Source organism: Lepidochelys kempii, chromosome 13 (assembly GCF_965140285.1).
Source record: "Lepidochelys kempii isolate rLepKem1 chromosome 13, rLepKem1.hap1, whole genome shotgun sequence".
NCBI lineage: Eukaryota > Metazoa > Chordata > Testudines > Cheloniidae > Lepidochelys > Lepidochelys kempii.
In genome coordinates, this window is record NC_136392.1 from 6,470,438 (window position 1) to 6,488,097 (window position 17,660).

At 46.6% G+C, this 17,660-nt stretch overlaps 1 protein-coding gene across 10 annotated transcripts in view; it reads right to left on the bottom strand.

The window, feature by feature from the left end:
* Positions 1–17,660, bottom strand: part of COL20A1 (collagen type XX alpha 1 chain) — a 95,676-nt gene that overhangs the window by 76,959 nt on the left and 1,057 nt on the right. For 9 of the 10 annotated variants that reach the window (XM_073309068.2, XM_073309067.2, XM_073309061.2 and 6 more), the window contains exons 2-5: positions 11,477–11,564; positions 4,996–5,106; positions 801–944; positions 112–270 (exon numbers count right to left, since the gene is read on the bottom strand). In XM_073309068.2, the coding sequence (XP_073165169.2) occupies positions 112–270; positions 801–944; positions 4,996–5,106; positions 11,477–11,552 (490 nt within the window). In that variant the 5' untranslated portion in view covers positions 11,553–11,564. Of the gene's footprint in view, positions 1–111; positions 271–800; positions 945–4,995; positions 5,107–11,476; positions 11,565–12,109; positions 12,341–17,660 lie in introns of all 10 variants that reach the window. The other variant, XM_078848341.1, reaches the window with a different exon arrangement.

Genomic DNA, 17,660 nt, shown 5'->3' on the forward strand with positions numbered 1-17,660 from the left:
CACAGAACTGTAAGATGGTCCCTGCCCCATTCCCCTTCCTTCCCCCATCTGCCACCTTGCCTCCTCCTGGCTTTCTCTGGTTGTTGGCCTGTGCACTGACCCTGCAAATACCTGTCTGTGTTGAGGCTTCACTCGGAGCCGGTGACGTTGTCTTAGCCACTGGAATGTGCTCGGTTGCTGTATTTCTCAAAGGGGTGATGCTCTTTCCTGGGGAGGTCGCTGTGTTCCTTCGGGTATTTCTAGCCTGCGAGATGTTTTTCAGCTCCTGAACTGCACGAGCAGCCGCAGCAGCAAAGGAGAAAGTGGAGAAGTAAAGGGAGTCGGCGTAAACCTGGTGCCACTGAGATCGGCCCCACGAACTGCAGCTCTCAGGCTCTCCCTGTGCTCTCTACCACCACGATCACCGCAGAAAGACAGTTCGCAATGCCACGTCTATGTCCAACCCCACTCATGGCATGTCGACACTGCCAGCACAGGGTGTGACTGCCGCTGGAGGAGACACACCTGAGCTAGCTCTGGTCAGGGACAGGGAAGCTGCAGGACCACATGCTTCAATATGGGCTAGTCCCGCATGTAATTACCCAGTGCTCCGGGAGGGCTTGTTCAACCCCCACTGAAATATGAGAGGCTGCAACTTCCTTGCTCCATGAAAGCTAGCTCGGGTGCATCTGCAAGGTGCAGTCACATCCTGTGACTGCAGCACAGACCTACCCTGAGAGGATTAACTCAGAGGAAACCCACCTGTCCGGGCACCGTAAGCCTCGCCAACAGGGACAGCACATACCGCGCATCATACTTACTCACAAATTTCCTTTTAGCAAACAGGGCTTCTTGGGAGCCATTGAGCACGTAGATTTGCAGGGTGTATTCCTTCGTGGGGCTTAGCCCTCCCACTGTTGCCTTAGGCGTTTTGGTTTTCAGCATGACTTCCTGTTCCAGGTCACCTGGAATGGGGTTTGCAAGGGGAAAGGCACAAAACAGACACCTTTGAAAACAGGCTTGATGCAGAATGTGGGAGCCTTCTGAGCCGTGACCGGGGTCTCAACTGCAGGACACAGGCCAGCTCAGCTCTCGCAAATTCCTTCAGTCTAATGGAATGTAGGCCAGGCAGCACCCATCTCCCAATCCAAGGTACTTACACAGCCCCCTTTACTGGAGTGTATGAGCACCTCTCACTTTTAGTGTATACATACATCCTTGCAATGCCCCCGGCAGGTTGAGCAGTGCTCTTATCTCTATTTTATAGCTCCGGGAACGAGGCCCAGAGAGGTTAGGCCCAAATGTGCAAAACTGACTTCTAATTTTGAGTGTCCAGTTTTGTACACTTTTTGGTTTTTTTGGGGGGGGGAGGGGGCTCTTCAGAGGTGTTGAGCACCACAGCAGGTCAGGAATTTTTCAGTTAGCTGATTTCCCATCCAAAAAATATATATTAGTTTGTTGAAACCAAAACTGCTTGTGGGAAAGGGTCGGTTTTGATCCATTTCTCTACCCCAAAAAGTTGAAACATTTCAAAACTTGTTAGAACTTCCTGGTTTGATATTTTCTCAACAAAAAATTCTGGTGTCCTTGTTGGAAGTGAGTTTTTGTTTTGAAATTGGATTTAATAAAAAAATAGCGCAAATTGAAACAAAATCTTTCAGAATTGTCTAAGCAAAACGTATCAATTGATCCATACTGATTTATTTTATTTTAGTTCATGAAAATTTGAGATTTCAATTGTTCTTCCTGATTCATGATGGGAGAATATTTTGGGAAAAGAAAAAAAAGAAAAAAAATTTCCTGGTACAAGAAAACCATTTCCTGCCCATCTCTGCTGAGCACCCACCCCTGTCCTTGGTTTCCTTGGGAGCCGTTGGTGTCTGGCACCTCTGGAAATCAGAACCATTAAGTCTAAAATTTGGTCACTCAAAACTAAGTGCCACGTTTGAAAGTTTATACTTAAGTGACATGCCCACGGTAGCACAAGAAGTCTGTGGCAAAGCAGGGAACTGAACCTAGATCTTCCGAACCAATTGGTGGCACCCTAACCAGTGGATCATCCCTCCTCTCTCTCTGTCACTTTCACCCCCAGCTATCTGAGCAAACCCCATTTCTCTCTGGCTGATTCAGTTGCTCTATCCAGACAGAGGCCATTTCTGGAAGTGACGCCTTCTGTCTGCAGGACTAGCCTAGGTTTCACAGAGCCTGTGATCAGATCTCACAAAACCCCCAACACATGCTTAGCTGCTACACAAGCACAGATGCCATTGGAACTTGGTAGGGATGGAGGAAAATGTTTTGCTTAATTTCAAACCATCAAACATAATGGAAAAGAGTCAGTGGGAAAATCTTCCTGGCTTGCTGCTGTGCTAGCTTGTGACACTGCTGTCCAGGGATGGATGAATGGATGGAGAGACAGAGAAGTTGAGTAAAAAGGGGAGGGCACCGGGCACTGACAAATCAAACAGTCCACGGCATCTCTATTACCATCATATGCCTGGCAGCCAGCTCTTGCTACTGAAGCTGTCAGCTGATTGGCGGCGGCACGTAGAAACGCTGGTTGCCCAGAGCAGCTTCACGGGTGACCGAAGGCTGAGGTGGCCACAACCCATCAGTCTAAGACAGGAGTTGCTGTGGGGAGCTGAGCAGTGACATTGCTGAGGGCTTTTATCTGAGGCGGCATTTCCCTGGGGTTAGGTCGCCGGCCCAGTCCTTCCTCCCCTTGCTGCAGGAATTTGCCACTCAAAACAATACAACTTGCCGTGCTGTAGAACTCCGTCCCGCCGCTGTAATATCCCTCGGTTGGAACCGCTGGAGGAACATTGCCTCCGCCAGCTAGCGACGTACGATATCTCAGCTGGGCCTTTGCATCTGGGCAGCTGCCACCTTCCTGTGGACATGCCCCTACTGAACCAACATGGCACGAAGCAGCAGAACAGAGGGGACAGCGTCTACGGATTAACTGTCCAAAGCCGCAGCCAAATGCATGTAAGGGGGAGAGAGGAGCTGAGGGGTGGGAGGGGAGTGGTCACATGTTTTCTGTGAGCAGAAAGTCTGCTTGGCGCCACTGATTAGCTTGACAGGGTTGCCTGTGCCCATCATTCTCCCATTGTGGCCCTGGAGTAAGGTCTCATTTACCATCCATGATCACAGCAGCATCTGACCCCTGCCCGATAGGGAATGAAAGGTCTGAAGCTCCTGGAAAGATCTCATATGGCAATTCAAATAAACGTAGGGGAAGAAAGGAAGGAGTATCCTGGCTGCGACACAAACCCATGCTCGTTTGAACTATAATGAGGCATCTCTGGTGAGGCTGATTGAGTGGAGGTGGTAGACACAAAACCAAGAGGAAGGGGACATTGAGAGAAAGAGAAAGAGACGACTGCTCCCTGGACTGCTAGTCTGTGACTGACTGAGTTGACAGGTCCACACGTCTGAAACTACTATGACTGACGGGTTTCTGACCCTTAAGCTTTTGAACTGATGTCTTCTTTAAGGTCCAGAAATTACTCTCTAAATCTGAGCGCTAGGGAAAGCCTTAGGCATATAGCAATGAACGTCTGTGAGAAGGGAATTTCCTAGATCACTGGAATTCTGACAATCCCCAGTGCACACTGCCGCCCTGGTTGTAACTGGGGATGGGGAAGCGATAAACATTCAATTCCAGCTGAGCAAACAGGCGCTTCCAGAGTTAGAAGCAGGGTTGGTGAAAGCCCATCCAACAACAGGTGAGCATGCATGCATTCCTCACTGATAGCTACCCTCCTCTGCCTCGCTGCAAGGTCCTTCAGTGACAGCACCACACCACTGTGATCAGCAGAAGTGCTTGAATAAAATCCCTTGGAGTAAGAGAGCAGTAGATGAATGGATGTTGCCCAAGAAGGGTCCTCAGCTCTGGAATCTGCTCCCCAGCTTGGTCTCCTGGAGCCTGGGAATTCTACAAAATCCCCCTCGTCCCCCGCAAAACCCCTACCAAAAGGGGCAGCAGAATTAGATGGATTTTTTCTGTTGGAGGAGGGAGTTAGAAGTCTGAATTTGAGCTGTGTGCGCCCTTGTGTGAGATTTTACCATTATTTTAGTGGATTGAATGCCTGTAAAACCTTCAGGGCTGCAGAGAGAGGTGTCCTGCACATCAGAATAATACAAAAATGTAAGGCACCATACATGGCATTGTCAGCAGACAAGGTAGTGTCAAAGTGGGCCCCTCCCCTTTCCAGGGATGACAAAATCAGTATGTGACATATGTTTGTGCTGTAATTTCAAGGGGTTCTGGGGATCTTCTGGCACAGGACACTAAATCTTGCCAGTCACTCAGGGACTGTATTTATATGCAGAAGCTGATTCAAGACCTCAAGAACCGGAATTAGCATGCAGGACACTGGTAAAGAGCTGCTCCCCCATTGCTTTGACATGACTACCTAGAAACACAAAGCATTCCAGGAAATTAGAGTGCGTGGACAAGCCAAGAGACTGTGTGCAAACGATGCTCTAAACCCCTGACGAAATGCACAGGCTGTAAATATGGACAGAAAGTAGGTCAGACGTTCCCCCACCTGGAAGCACAAGATAAAACACAGATACCCCATAGAGCTTTCAAGACCCTGGTGAAAAAGCAGTACCCTTAAAATACTAGATTCCCAGTGGTGCCTAAGGGAGTTAGGAGCTTAACTTTCCTGAGTTTTGAGTGGAAATTGGGTGCCGGGTTCCTTTCGGTTGCTTTGAAAATCCCAACCAGAGACGCTGCTGCTTCAGCAGCCCCGGGAGGAGGTTGTGAAGGGGACAAGGAGGTTCTAGGGTCACTAGAGACTGAAGATTATTCAGACCACCACAGAAAGCAGCAGCAGCCTCCCCCCACTCAGCCGCACAGGAGGCAGTGCTCACAATGAGCTTATTGACCATCAAACCCACATCCCCACCCCCCCGCCCCTAGACGTGCGCCCGCTGGAAGCTGGGCTCAGCCGGCTCCTGAAACCCGTATCCTTTGCAGAGTCAAATCCAGATCCCAGCAGGACATACCTGCCATGGGCTTCACTTGAACCTTGTACCCGCTGATGGTCCCTTCTGTTTCTTTCCATTTCATCTGTAGCCGGTCTTCCGAGAGGACGGTTAGTTTCAACCGGTTTGGCCCTGGGGGAAAAGCAGAAACATCACTTGTCTTAGGTCCAGAGGCCCCTAGCTGTGGCAAGCAGTACACAGTCCAAGCATTCTGGCCACCTGTCTGCTTTTCAGATGGATCCGTCAGTCCCCATAATTCTGGAGAAGCAGGTTCCACGTAGCTAGTTTTCCTTCCTCTCATCTAATGGAGAACCCGTCTGTTGCCACGGCTCAGACCAGCCATGACGTTAAGGAGTTTACCATAACGAGCAATTTACTGAGTAAGACTCCCTCCATTAATTGTTACCGATAAGATGAGCAGTGCACGTGACAAGGAGGGCAAGGATAGTTGTGTGGCCATCTCAGCACCTGCTAGATCATACAGGCAACGAAGTGGATCCAGGGCTTTTGTAACATCTACACTGTGAGCAAGGAGCATAACCAGGGTGGCGGGCAGGGCTAACGGCCCCGAGCACGCACCTAGCGTCTCGGATGGGATTCTACTCAAGGCAGCTAGCTGGATCAGAGCTAGCGTGGGTGTGTCTCCTCGAGCTGCGAATTACACCCCTGGCTCAAGGTGCAGGCTTCCCCATAGTGTACCACCAAACATCTCGGAATTAGGACTGCATCAAACAGGATGACATCAACAAGGCGAAAGGTATCAAATGACACACCCGTAAGACGTGAGCTGCCAAGGAGTACAACAGTCCCAGAGAGTCTGCGTTCCACAATTCTGCAGAGAGAGTTTCCCAGACAGTTCCGAGGCCAGATGTTAAAAAATACACAACCTGATCAAGGGCAAGTAACAACCCCTGACAGGACTATAATTCTGAAGGCAGCAGGCTCCCGCTTGTACCAGCCCCAACACCTCCTGCTGCTGCAGGGAGGCAGCGAACAATCAGCAACTGCAGAAGAAAATTAACTGCAAGCAAGGAGAAAGAAGCAAGACTTATAATGTGTTGGGCACATGCCCACAGTCTTGTGACTGGGACATGGGCAGTCATGCCTAGTGGTTGGAACAGGAGTCAGGCCTACTGGTTATAACGGGAGTCGGTAGCCAGGAGTGGAGCCCGGAGCCAGACCCACTGGTCACAGCCAAATCAGAGGCCAAGAATCAGAGCCGAGAGTCAGAACCAGGTTACCCGGAGTGTGGCCAGGCAGGGATGGGGCTGGGTTCCAGACAGGAACAAGGAGGTGCCGGAGCCGCGTCAGCCACAGACAAATGCTTTGAGCAGCCACTCAACTGCTGCATGCTGCTGCTGAGCTTAAGAGCTGGTCTGCTGACTCTTCCCACCAATCAGGTGGCATAGCCAATCAGGCAGCCTATTACAGCGCGGCTGTGCTCGTTAGGTTGCCACAGCCTGGCTCTGATGCAGGCCCTGATTCCTGACACCCGTTCCCTTCAAATCTCCATTTCAGAGAGATTCCCTAGCTTCCAAGTAGATCCCTAAACTCATGTTACTCTTTTAAATGATGACAGGTTTCAGAGTAGCAGCCGTGTTAGTCTGTATTCGCAAAAAGAAAAGGAGTACTTGTGGCACCTTAGAGACTAACCAATTTATTTGAGTATAAGCTTTCGTGAGCTACAGCTCACTTCATCGGTTGATCACGAAAGCTTATGCTCAAATAAATTGGTTAGTCTCTAAGGTGCCACAAGTCCTCCTTTTCTTTTTTTAAATGATGATGACTCTTAGCTGAAATATAGCTACAAAATACCTCTACTTGATTGGATGTACAGTGTAAACCAGGCAGATTTATGGTCCCTCCACCTGAATATAACATGCAAATTAAAAGCAACCTTTTCAGTAGGTTTCCCTAATTGCACCCATGAAATTCAACATGGGAGCGTGTCCTCCGACTGCATTTTCAAAAATGTGCAGAAAAATGTGGAAAGAATTGCTCATTTCATTTGTAATCACCATGATTGCAAGGCAAACTGGTAACTAAGAATGCAAATGGCCAATGACTACCAGAGTTGCACATGCAACTGTCGTAACTTCATGGAAAAATTAGGAGTGCAGTTGCAGATGCACAATTTAAAAAGCAGCATTTGCACATGTAAAACTGGTAAGTGAATGCACAAATACTGCATTGTGCATAGAAGTAGCGGTTGCCGTGACCATTCACTTTTTTGCAAATACAGATACACATCTGCATTTGCAAAATGTGCAAAGACAGAGAGACCCCCCCTAAAAAATGTAGGCCCTAAAAGATAAAATGTCAACAATGAACAACATTCTTGAGGAGGCAAACACAGCCTGGACAAACCATCAAAGTCGAGGAGTTTGACTATTCCTTAGAAACCATTTAGAAACCCTTTTCCCCTCCCCTACTTTGTGATTTAATGATAGTAAACTTATGAACACCCAGAGGTTCAATGTTCAGAACTGACCAACTGTGCTTGTAGGGAAAAGCCTCCCATTGAATGGCACTATCCTGAGTGCCCACTTGGATCGAACAGGTCTTCCACTCAAATGCCTTCTGCCAGCTTTTACTGGGTAGTCACAACCCAAGACACAAAGCAGCAGCTAGCAATGGTTTAGGCAATGAGGGCCTACTTGTTTCAGCCCAACATCTGCACCTTAACCTTTGAATTCAGACACTTCCTGAAAACATCTCAGCTAGCAGACAACTATTTTAGGAAAACAAGGCTCAGATTCACATACGACCCAGGCAAAAACAAAACGGAGGAAATGAAAAGTCTTTTTTCCTTCCCCCGCACCCTGTCTTTTAAAGAGCAGGGGCAGAGAGTTTTGGAAGGACTAGACCCAGAGTCAAGTCTAAGCAGAAATGGGGAAAGAGAATGGAACAATGATGGATTCATAGCGTGATGAAACAGGGAGCTGTCTTCTGATGGACACGTGCCATCCCGCTTTTCAGCCCTAATGCTAGGATCCCAAAAGTTAAAAAGGCCAGAATGACCGCAGATGAATATGAGAAGGACAAGACTCTCTAAAGAGCTGTTATATTCTGGATGCAAATGAGTTCCAGCTCCCTGAAAGCCCCACTGTCTGTCCGCTCTGGGTTCTACACGCACTCTTTGATATCGTAACCTTGCTGTCCAATCGACATGGAGTTACAGCCAGGGTCTAAACGGAAGCTTTGGAGGATTGTCAGATACACAGCATGGATATATGTCCTTTCAAATCCAGACAGACTGCCACCTTCCAAGAAACCCAAGAACTAACCACTTACCCAGAAGGTTCTGAACACAGCAGAACCAGCATGGACCTGCTGCTGAAAGGGGCAAGGTGCAAAGAGGCTACACAGGAGACCTTCACGCTCCCTGCATGTCACAGAGCACAGTTCACAGCAGTCTCCCACAGCCTTGTGGAGAGGGGACTGGAGGACAGGTTCAAGGGTGGGATGCAACTACTTAGATCCACTGGTCTAATCCCACTGCCACCTAAATCCCTAGAAGGTGACTTCATAACAGACCCCTGTGGGTATCAGAGCTGACTCTAGGCACAAGCAGACTAAGCAATTGCTTCGGGCCCCGAGCAGCTCAAGGGGGCACCCTATTAATGGGTATGTGTTTTGTGCGGGGCCCCCCAAAATATTCCTGCTTAGACCCCGCAATGGACTAGCACTGGCGGGTGTGTCTACACTGCGACTGGACGTGAGCCTGGGTAACCAGACTCATGCTAACAGGGCTTGACCTAGCTTGCTAAAGACAGCAGAGGAGACATCACGATGTGAGCTGCAGCTCGGGATCTCAAGCCCACCCAGCCCCCTGGCTTGAGAGCCCAAGCCGCAACATCCACGCCAATAGCGTAGTTACGAGTAAATGCCCTTCACTTCTCACTTGGGGAATACAGCGTTTACTCGGCCCTGCTCTCCCGTGATAAGCAAATGCTGGTGGTGTGTGATCACTCTGCGGGCGAAAATGAGAGCCACAAATGCATTTTCACAGCACTTCTGGTTTTCGCCCCCGACGTCATTCTAGCTTAAACCCAATTCAAACTAAGGGCACCTCTTCACGCCTGAGTACCCACCCTGCTGTTGCCCTGTGTGGACACACAGAGTTAATTTACCCACTTATTTTTTTATCATGACACCACTGGTCCAAGGCAGCTATTTTTAGCATGCTAGCTTGAGCCCTATAACGTAGATCTATCTACCTGGGCTGGGAGGCTTACACCCCGCTGCAGTGTAGAGCTAGCTTGTGTCATTTTCCTACATGCAACTTGTTTACTCTGGCAGTTGTGCAGGGCCCAGAACTTGGACTGTAGCTAACATCAATGTAACCCACCAGCTGTTATGGACGTTATGGGGGCAGAGGTGATCTGGCCAATGCTAGGTTAGGAGTGATCTGTCTAAGGCTGCCCTGCTATTGATCTGACACAAAGAAAGAAGGAAAACCAGAACTGAGCTGGGGCAGTGAATATCCCTGTAGGATTCCATAGGCTTAGCAGGTCTTTCTAATAGTTGGGTTTATGTCTCACAGTCACTGATAAGAGCTACTAGGATATCACACTCATTGCCTTGGACATCAGCCTCCCTAAACTTTTATGGCTAATGTTCAGAAGCATAAATATTAACAGGGTCTGTCAGAGATGACAGGGACATTTGACCAAAATAAAGATGAAGGCAATGAAGCTAACTCATGACCTCTCTTCTGACTATTTAGATAGGTCTCTCTAGCATGCTTCCATTTGATCTGCTGTATAGCCATTATCCCAGTCCTCAACTTAAATCTTCTGTTATGTTTGATAACATTGCCTGTTTTCTCTGAGGCATATTTACTGTTAGTTTGCCCTGGACTCTTGTTTGGTAGAAAATTGGTTTCATCTTTGTCTCTCTGTGTTTTCTTCTTCAAAACTTTTCGCTTTACAAGGAAAAATAAAGAAGAGGATTTGTGTAACCACCAGGCCTGCAAACCCAACCTCAGCTGTTAGAAGTCAACGTAAGCTTTTCCCTGCTCATTCCTCAATCCCAAGTAATAATTATGCCACAGGAAATTCATGAGCAATTCTACAGACCAGAATAGACTCCAGCTCTCCCTCCAGTTGCTGGATTGGCTCTCCAGTGCTACCAGCAGAAGAGATTATTTTCATCAGCAAAGGAAGTGGATCCATAACGTTTTAAAACCACTTTTCTGGCCATAACTGTACTTTAAAAGTCCCCCTAACCACATGTATCACCCTCCTCCAGTTACCCACCTGATCATCTGCCCAGCACATAGCAATGTCATCCAAGAGAATTAAGGAAACACTACTGCCAGCCAACCAGGTGGCATGGCAATCCACATTAGGAACACATGTGCTCTGTGTGTAATTATCCCAGTTGTGTTCAGACTAGTTCCGCTAACCGTTCTTGTGGTACTGCGACAGCTCAGGCCTAAACAACACAATGGCATTGAAAATATGAAGGGTCCTTTATTAATGGCTGCATTTTGGGAACCAGCCTGACTCTAAAGTGGGACACCTGGGTATGTCACTTGAATTGATCTGGCACTCAGGTGCCTTCAGACAATCCAGACCCTTAGCCATTTAGTGCCCGTCTCCGGAAGGCAGGAGATGCTGTGATTACATAGCCAGAGGCGGTGCAAGGTCAAAGAGGCAAAATCATAAGAAGTCTCTGTGTGGGAGCCTTTGTTAAGTGCTTATATAAGGGACGTACTGACTATATTTAGAGACGGAAGTATCCCTCCCTCTCTCCCCAGCACAGAGAGATGTGAGATGCCACAGAGCAAGCCACCTTGGCATTATTTTAATGCTGACCTTTGTTTGCAGGAAACCGGGGAGAGCTCTGATAATCAGACACTCGGTTCTGGATGTCACTGTAAAAAGCAATTTAGCTGGCATTGAAATAACAGGATTCTGCACTGACGAGGAAACCCTGCAAACTGCCAATGTAATTTGGACATGGTCAGCGTTTTGGCTGCTGATGGTTTATACCAGTTTTAGTCCCGTTCTTAATACAAAACCAAAGTCCTTCAGGGGGTTAGGACCGGGTTACCTTCTCCAGTGTGGACAGAGGAAGAACATTCCCTTTCAGCCCTCCCCAGTGCTGTGTCTGCCTTTCAGATTTGGGGCGTCTCATATCAAATGACGTCTTTCTGGGGCTACATTTTGGGATTCTGGGTCAGTACTTCCAGGTATCCAAAACAGAAATGGCTTGTATTGGATTTGACCCCCATTCCAAATTCCATCCTTTGGGTCTCTCTGTATAAAGGATCAAAATTGAACCCCAGATTGAAATCCTCCCCAACACACACACAACTTTTGAACACTGCACCAGATCAAAGGGTATCAGGTTACAAACAAACCGAGACATGTGATGAAGTTGAGTACAGGGCCTTGGACCAACTAGATTTGTTAGCTTAGCTCAGGTGACAGCCACTCCCTAAATTACTGTATCCAATGCCAATTTTAAAAGTGATCAGAGAGCCCCTGCTTACCTTGACCATGCACGTGTCCTGTGACATGGCTCGCCAAGGTTATGCAGGCAAACAAGAAGGAACGGTGACACAGCATGACGTCCTGGTCCTATATGGAGAGGAAAAGGCACTTTATGTCTAACCACATAAACAAAACCACACTTACCACATGGACTAATTTGGCTCCCTTGTTGATAAATAGGCAGAAGAATGAATGCTCCCCTCTCACGCCTAGCAGTGGTCACCCTAAGACTGGACTGAGGGGCTCACTGACAGGCAATGTAATGATGCCGTCTACGACGAGCCATTCAGCCTCCAGGACCATCACTAGTTTCAACACAGCTAACAGAGCAGACTTTGGCCACATGTTTCTTTACATCTGCTTGATTTAAACAACATTTTTTTTAATCCTTTCTCAGCACTGTGAAGCCAATAGAGGTAACGCAGTTCTAGGCTGCTGCAGTGTAAGTCTCATCAGCAAAATTGACAGTTCTGAATTCAGAATTGCCTGGGTTTTTGAAAATAAAATTAAAAAAAAATTCCCAATCATCACAGCAAAAGTCAAGACACAGCTACATCAGAATAACCCAGCGCCTCTCTCAGGTCTCTGGAATACAATATAAGGGGAGGTAAAGAACTGAAACAAGTCCTCACTTTATGCCCACCGGAGAAGCATTATTCAGTGAACACTCTTCAAAGCACGGATTGTATGACATTGCAATTGTTGTGATGATGGAGCAGGAGGGACGCAGCTTTATAATCACACACCTGATTGCGCTTGTAGGGCCGGCAGTCCAGAGATGAGGGCCAAGTTAATTCTTGGCATAACTTCACTGACGTTACACCAGGGACGCATTTGGATAGTTTTTTGTTTTGGCTTGTCTCCTGAGCAGGGTTGAAAAGAAGAGGAATATTCGGATTCAAAACTGAAGGTGTTGCCTGCTTTCAATGCGTGTTGAAACCCTAAGCTCAAAGCAAAACTCCGGGAACGGGATTGAGACTCTTGTACAACTAAAACATTGACAGTGACAAAATTCAGATCCACATCCAGGTCTGCGTGGACCCAGGGCTTCAATCCTACACCATTCGTGATGCAGACAGATGGACAGACCTGCAGTGCAAGCCCCTGCACCCATGCTGTGGCATATGATCCGAAACCCAGTCAGTGGGAGTCTTTCCCTCATGTTGGCAGATCCTTGGTCTGAGTGCTTTATGGTTTGTAGGTCAGAGATGCCTGCTCCACAAACTCAAGCTTTGGGAACGGCTTTGGGGGCTGCCTGACTCTGCCACTGCTGAATGAGCAATTTTCGTGCTTTGGGGGCGTAGGGAACCAGCAATTCAAAGAGCCAGAAGTTGCTATAAAAACAGCCTACAATTTCACAAATGCTGAATCCCCCTGCTGCTCCTGCCTCAGAACATCCTGGGGAATCTGCACACCTGCTAACACGGATACACACAGACTATTCGCTCCCACTCGCCAGGCCTGTGTTGGGCAACTTCACTCAGCCCGTTTCGCCTGCATCAAAACACCACCACAGTATGGAAGAGGCTGGCTGCAGAGTGATAGGAGCAATCCCACTAGCATATAGTGCTTGGTACCCAATTCCTCTACACTGCAATCAGCCCTCTCTCAGCAATGCCTTCTGCTTCACAAGATGAATGACGAAGGTAGAGCAAAGCACGTCCTCACAGGGGAGGCTATCGGTTTCAATCATGTCACTGCAGGACTCGCTCGGTGAGTGGTTTCCTCCATCTGCCTTCCTGCATTGCCAGGCAATCTCACCCCGGCTCCTTCAGCTTTCTGAACAATCAATGCCTGACAGCAAGCATCTCTTTATGTATTGCTTTCTGCCCCGGTGCCAGCAAGGACTTTCTTTTGATTCCTCTCTTCTTCCCCCACTCAGAAGGTGTTTTGTGGGTTTTCAAAGCAATTTGTTTCCACTCTCTCTCGCCAAAGCTCTCATTAGGTAGAAAGGCAACAGCATGATGCATGGCTGCACAGGGAAGGTGACAGGAGATCATGAGCTTGTCAGGTTCTCTGGGCAACACAAGGAAGGATGAAGTGCAATCAAAGGACGATTATAACTACAGTGCTTTAGGCTATATATTTGCACTGTCTAAGACCCTGATCCTTTGCTTTCCTTGTTCAATGGGAGTTAAGGGCACTCAGCACCTTGCAGGATAGGGCCTTCAAAATGTTACAGGCCTCTGGGGGGTAAAATCCAGATCTCATCCCCAGTTAACTATTTTTAAACATTTTAAACCCACAGTTTTATTCCTGAGAAATATTAAAGTAAAACTGATTATCATTTATGTAGGTCCTACAGAAAAACAAACAAACTTGTTGATTCTTGGGCTGCCCCAATAACACTGCTACTGGATAGGCTGGAATAGCCACTGCAGCTCCTCTAGGCCAGGTGCACAGGAGTGGAAGCCACTAGATCTGCATAAACCCAGATCCATGGTCCCACAGAGGCTGCACTAAGCCTTTGGTGCTGGCTTCTGAGCCAGCTCCCAGCTGCCGTGCAGCCATACCCTGTAGGGCTTGTGCAGGGACCCTTACAGTACCCCGCACAGCCCCTCTTCAGCACTGAACTAGCCAGTAGAACCTGTTAAACTTTGCACTGAAACTTGTTTCGTAAAAGAAAATTAAAACCACCAACACACAAAGGCTTTTGACAAAATTTCCAATTCCTCAATATTTTGCAGGGCTTCAGGCAAAGAGCAATGAAAACCTGAAAAAATCCACAAGATATTTAAGTGAAAATGATTTTTTTTCCAGTTTCCCTCTCAACTTTTCATGAAAAACAAAACACTTTTTTACCACCAGCTGTAACAGCAAGGGAGATCCAAACACTGGCCCTCCACACCACCAGTCAATTTTTCTTTTAAGGCATTACATGCATCTGGCTAAAATACATGGGATTAGGGGTGTTGTTTGTTTTATTTTATTTTAAAGAGATGGGAAGATGCCAACATTGGGCCTGCCAATCTTGAGAGCGAGTCCTTAATTCACTTTGATAATGGTCTCACGTGTTGGGCAAACAGTTGTCAATCTGAACCCTAAACTGGACCATCTGAAGTGAAAGGTCTGAGCCAAACCAGCAGATCCAAACTTGATGTGTAATATGAATCCAGACCTGAATTTTCTGACTGGTCCCCTCCTTATAATGCCAATACCCTAAAGCCAGACAGCCCTGGAATTTGGGACAGGGGTTCAAAATATGGATCTGGGTTTCCTAGTTCAGGCCCTTCTCTAACAAAAGAGGAATTCATCTTCATGCAGAAAAGAGGGATTTTTCTCTTATGGAAACATTTGGTTGGTTATTTACCCAGTCCATTTCCACTGCTCTCATCAGGAAGTGACAAGTCCTTCTTCTGTTGCCACAGTCATGAGACATAATGGCCTTGGCTCATTGCTCCTTCACATACCATTAAGAGCTTTGCAAGAACCTGAGGTATCCCTGGACAAACTGTTCCACCAAGGGGGAAATTCTATTTGGTGTTCTAAAGAGTGGATCTGAATCTACAGTACTGTAAGTGAGAGCACTGTTTATGAACCAAGAGTCTGATTCTCCTTTCTTACACCGGACAAAGAACCCCTTCCAAAGCTCACTAAGGTCAGTGGAAGCATTCCCATCAACTTCAACAGGCTGTGAATCAGGTCCAACTCCATTGAAGTCAATGGATTTACACCAGGGCAAAACGAAGTCAAGTGATGGAACACCAGCCCCCATGTCTCATGGTTTCTATGTTTAAAGTTTATTCTATTGGCCTTGTTTCACGTAGTCCAACATATAATCAGCATCTGCCATTCTACAGCCACACTGTTCAGTCTTATTACTTTTGGCGTAGACAGGTTGTATACCCTTGTTCTACCATTCACTCTACAGCGAAATTTCGATTTAGTACAAGATGATGGATAGTTACGAAGTGGTCTCTGGCAAATTTCTATTTCCCACCAATTGCGTCAGCTCCTCATTAGTTAAAAGGGAAAAATGGTAGGTCAGCCAGAATTTCCTACACTTTTAATCCAGGAACCGTAAAATGCTGCAATGGAAAGACATGCAAGTCGCAACATATGGTAGTTAACTTTCACCGCTGCAGTGCCCTGTATTCATTGCAAGGCACTCAGCTTTTGTGAAACAATTGCAATTTGCCATTGAAAATCTGAAAGCTTCAGCATCTTGCTTCTCATTTCTATTTTAGATAGACATTTTCCTGGAAAATATCCCCATTTTGAAATTGTGTTGAGGTAAAGATCAACCTTCATATCAAAAAATGCAAAGCCCACCTTTTTATGAATGCCTGATGCAAAGCCAACAATTCAGGATTTGCAAAAAAGGCCCTGAATTAAAATTAGGAATATTAATTTTTTCATTGCTCCTTATTTATTATGCCAGCAATCTTTCCCATAGCTCTGCTAGGAAGATCAGAGGCAAAGAGAATGCCATCTGGAGGAATAATATTGAATTGTACATGGGTTTCTCCACTTCAGCAAAGATTAAGCCGGATCCAAAGTCCATTAAGTAAAGAAAGCGAAGTAATTAATAGCACCTGGCTCTTATATAATGCTTTTCAATATAAAAAATCCCCTGTTTACATTAATGGGTGTTGGATCAAGCCCATTGCAATGTTCTGATTCAGACAGAAGATTGTAGCTTTAAGTTTCAGTAGGGAGAGTAATATATTTATCATGTTTATCAAGTGTTGACTCTGAAAATTACTCAAGGGTAAGAACAACACTTGCATCCTTATGGCTTAGTGCACAGAGCACTAAACTAGGACTCAGGAGACCTGGGTTCTGCTACAGGCCTGCTGGGTTACCTTGGGTAGGTCACGTCACCTCTGTACCTCAGTTTCCCCACCTATAAAGTGAAAACAACAATACTGAGCTTCTGGGTAATGTGCTTTGATATCCACAGCTGGAAAGTGTGGATGAAAGTTAGGCAGTGTTATCCCTCCTCCAACAGCAGATGAGTGAGATTTCAGCCACTAAGGGTTAACTGCTGAACGGCAGACTGCCTCCCATGTTGTTCCATCTGTTTATTTCTGCCATTAATGGTGTAAGCATTCAGCCATGCAGAGGTGAGGTGCAAGATACTGACAGGACCAATATGACATCATCCCTTCGGACAGCACAGAGCTTCTGGCATGTGGATTCTTTCTCCCATTACTCACTCAGGGAAGGAATTCATGGACAGGACATAGAGCACGATACCTATTTCCCAGTCACTAGGATTTCCTCTGTGTGGGAACATGCCACCTTTCAATGTGGGTCTAATAATAATATTATTATTGTTGTTTTAATATAGGAGTAGCGCTCAAAGGCTCCAATCAGGCTCAGAGTGCTTGGTGTTGCACAAATGCATCAGGAAAACCAAAAAACCATAGGTTTCAGAGGAGCAGCCGCGTTAGTCTGTATCCGCAAAAAGAAAAGGAGTACTTGTGGCACCTTAGAGATTAACTAATTTATTTGAGCATCAGCTTTCATGAGCTACAGCTCACTTCATCGGATGCAAAACCATAGATGGTCTAATTTAAACAAGATGCAACAAGCTAACATCAGCAATAGGAAGGGATGAAGCTAGCAGCAAGAAGAGCCAGCAAGAGGAGCATGCATTTACATTGTCTGTCTTAGCTGGTTCCTGATCGTTAAAAACATTAAATTCATTTATATTAGCAACCTTCTCCCCTAGCCATTGTCAATTTGCAATTTCGCATCAGTATCAAGTGCATTTTGGGGGTGGGATTTGAAGGTTAGAGCCGGATAACATTTTCCAAGTTTGCGATAGAAGATTTTCAAAATTTTTATTTTCAACCAAAAAAAACTTAGGTTTTCTACAAAATTGTCATGCTTTTCAAGCACCTCTGCTGAAGGTGCCTTGTTATGGCCTAGGTCAGAGAGGATTTTCCATTCACAAGAGGCTTCATGAGAAAAACCACAAAGATACTCATGGGAGAAGATGACAGGTGAAGCCAGCATCATTGGCAGAGTGGAATTTCCCTTCAGAGATTGACACATCTAGAGCTGGTAAGCTCAGTTAGTTCTAAGCTTCCCAAACACCTTCCAGAGTCAGTCACCTGCTCCAGATCCCAGGAAGAGATACCTGCTTAGCATCATGGGGTGACTTGCTATCTCAGGACTGGAACATTTGCAAAATCAGACTTGAAAAAAACACCCATGAGAGTGGGACAGCTGGTT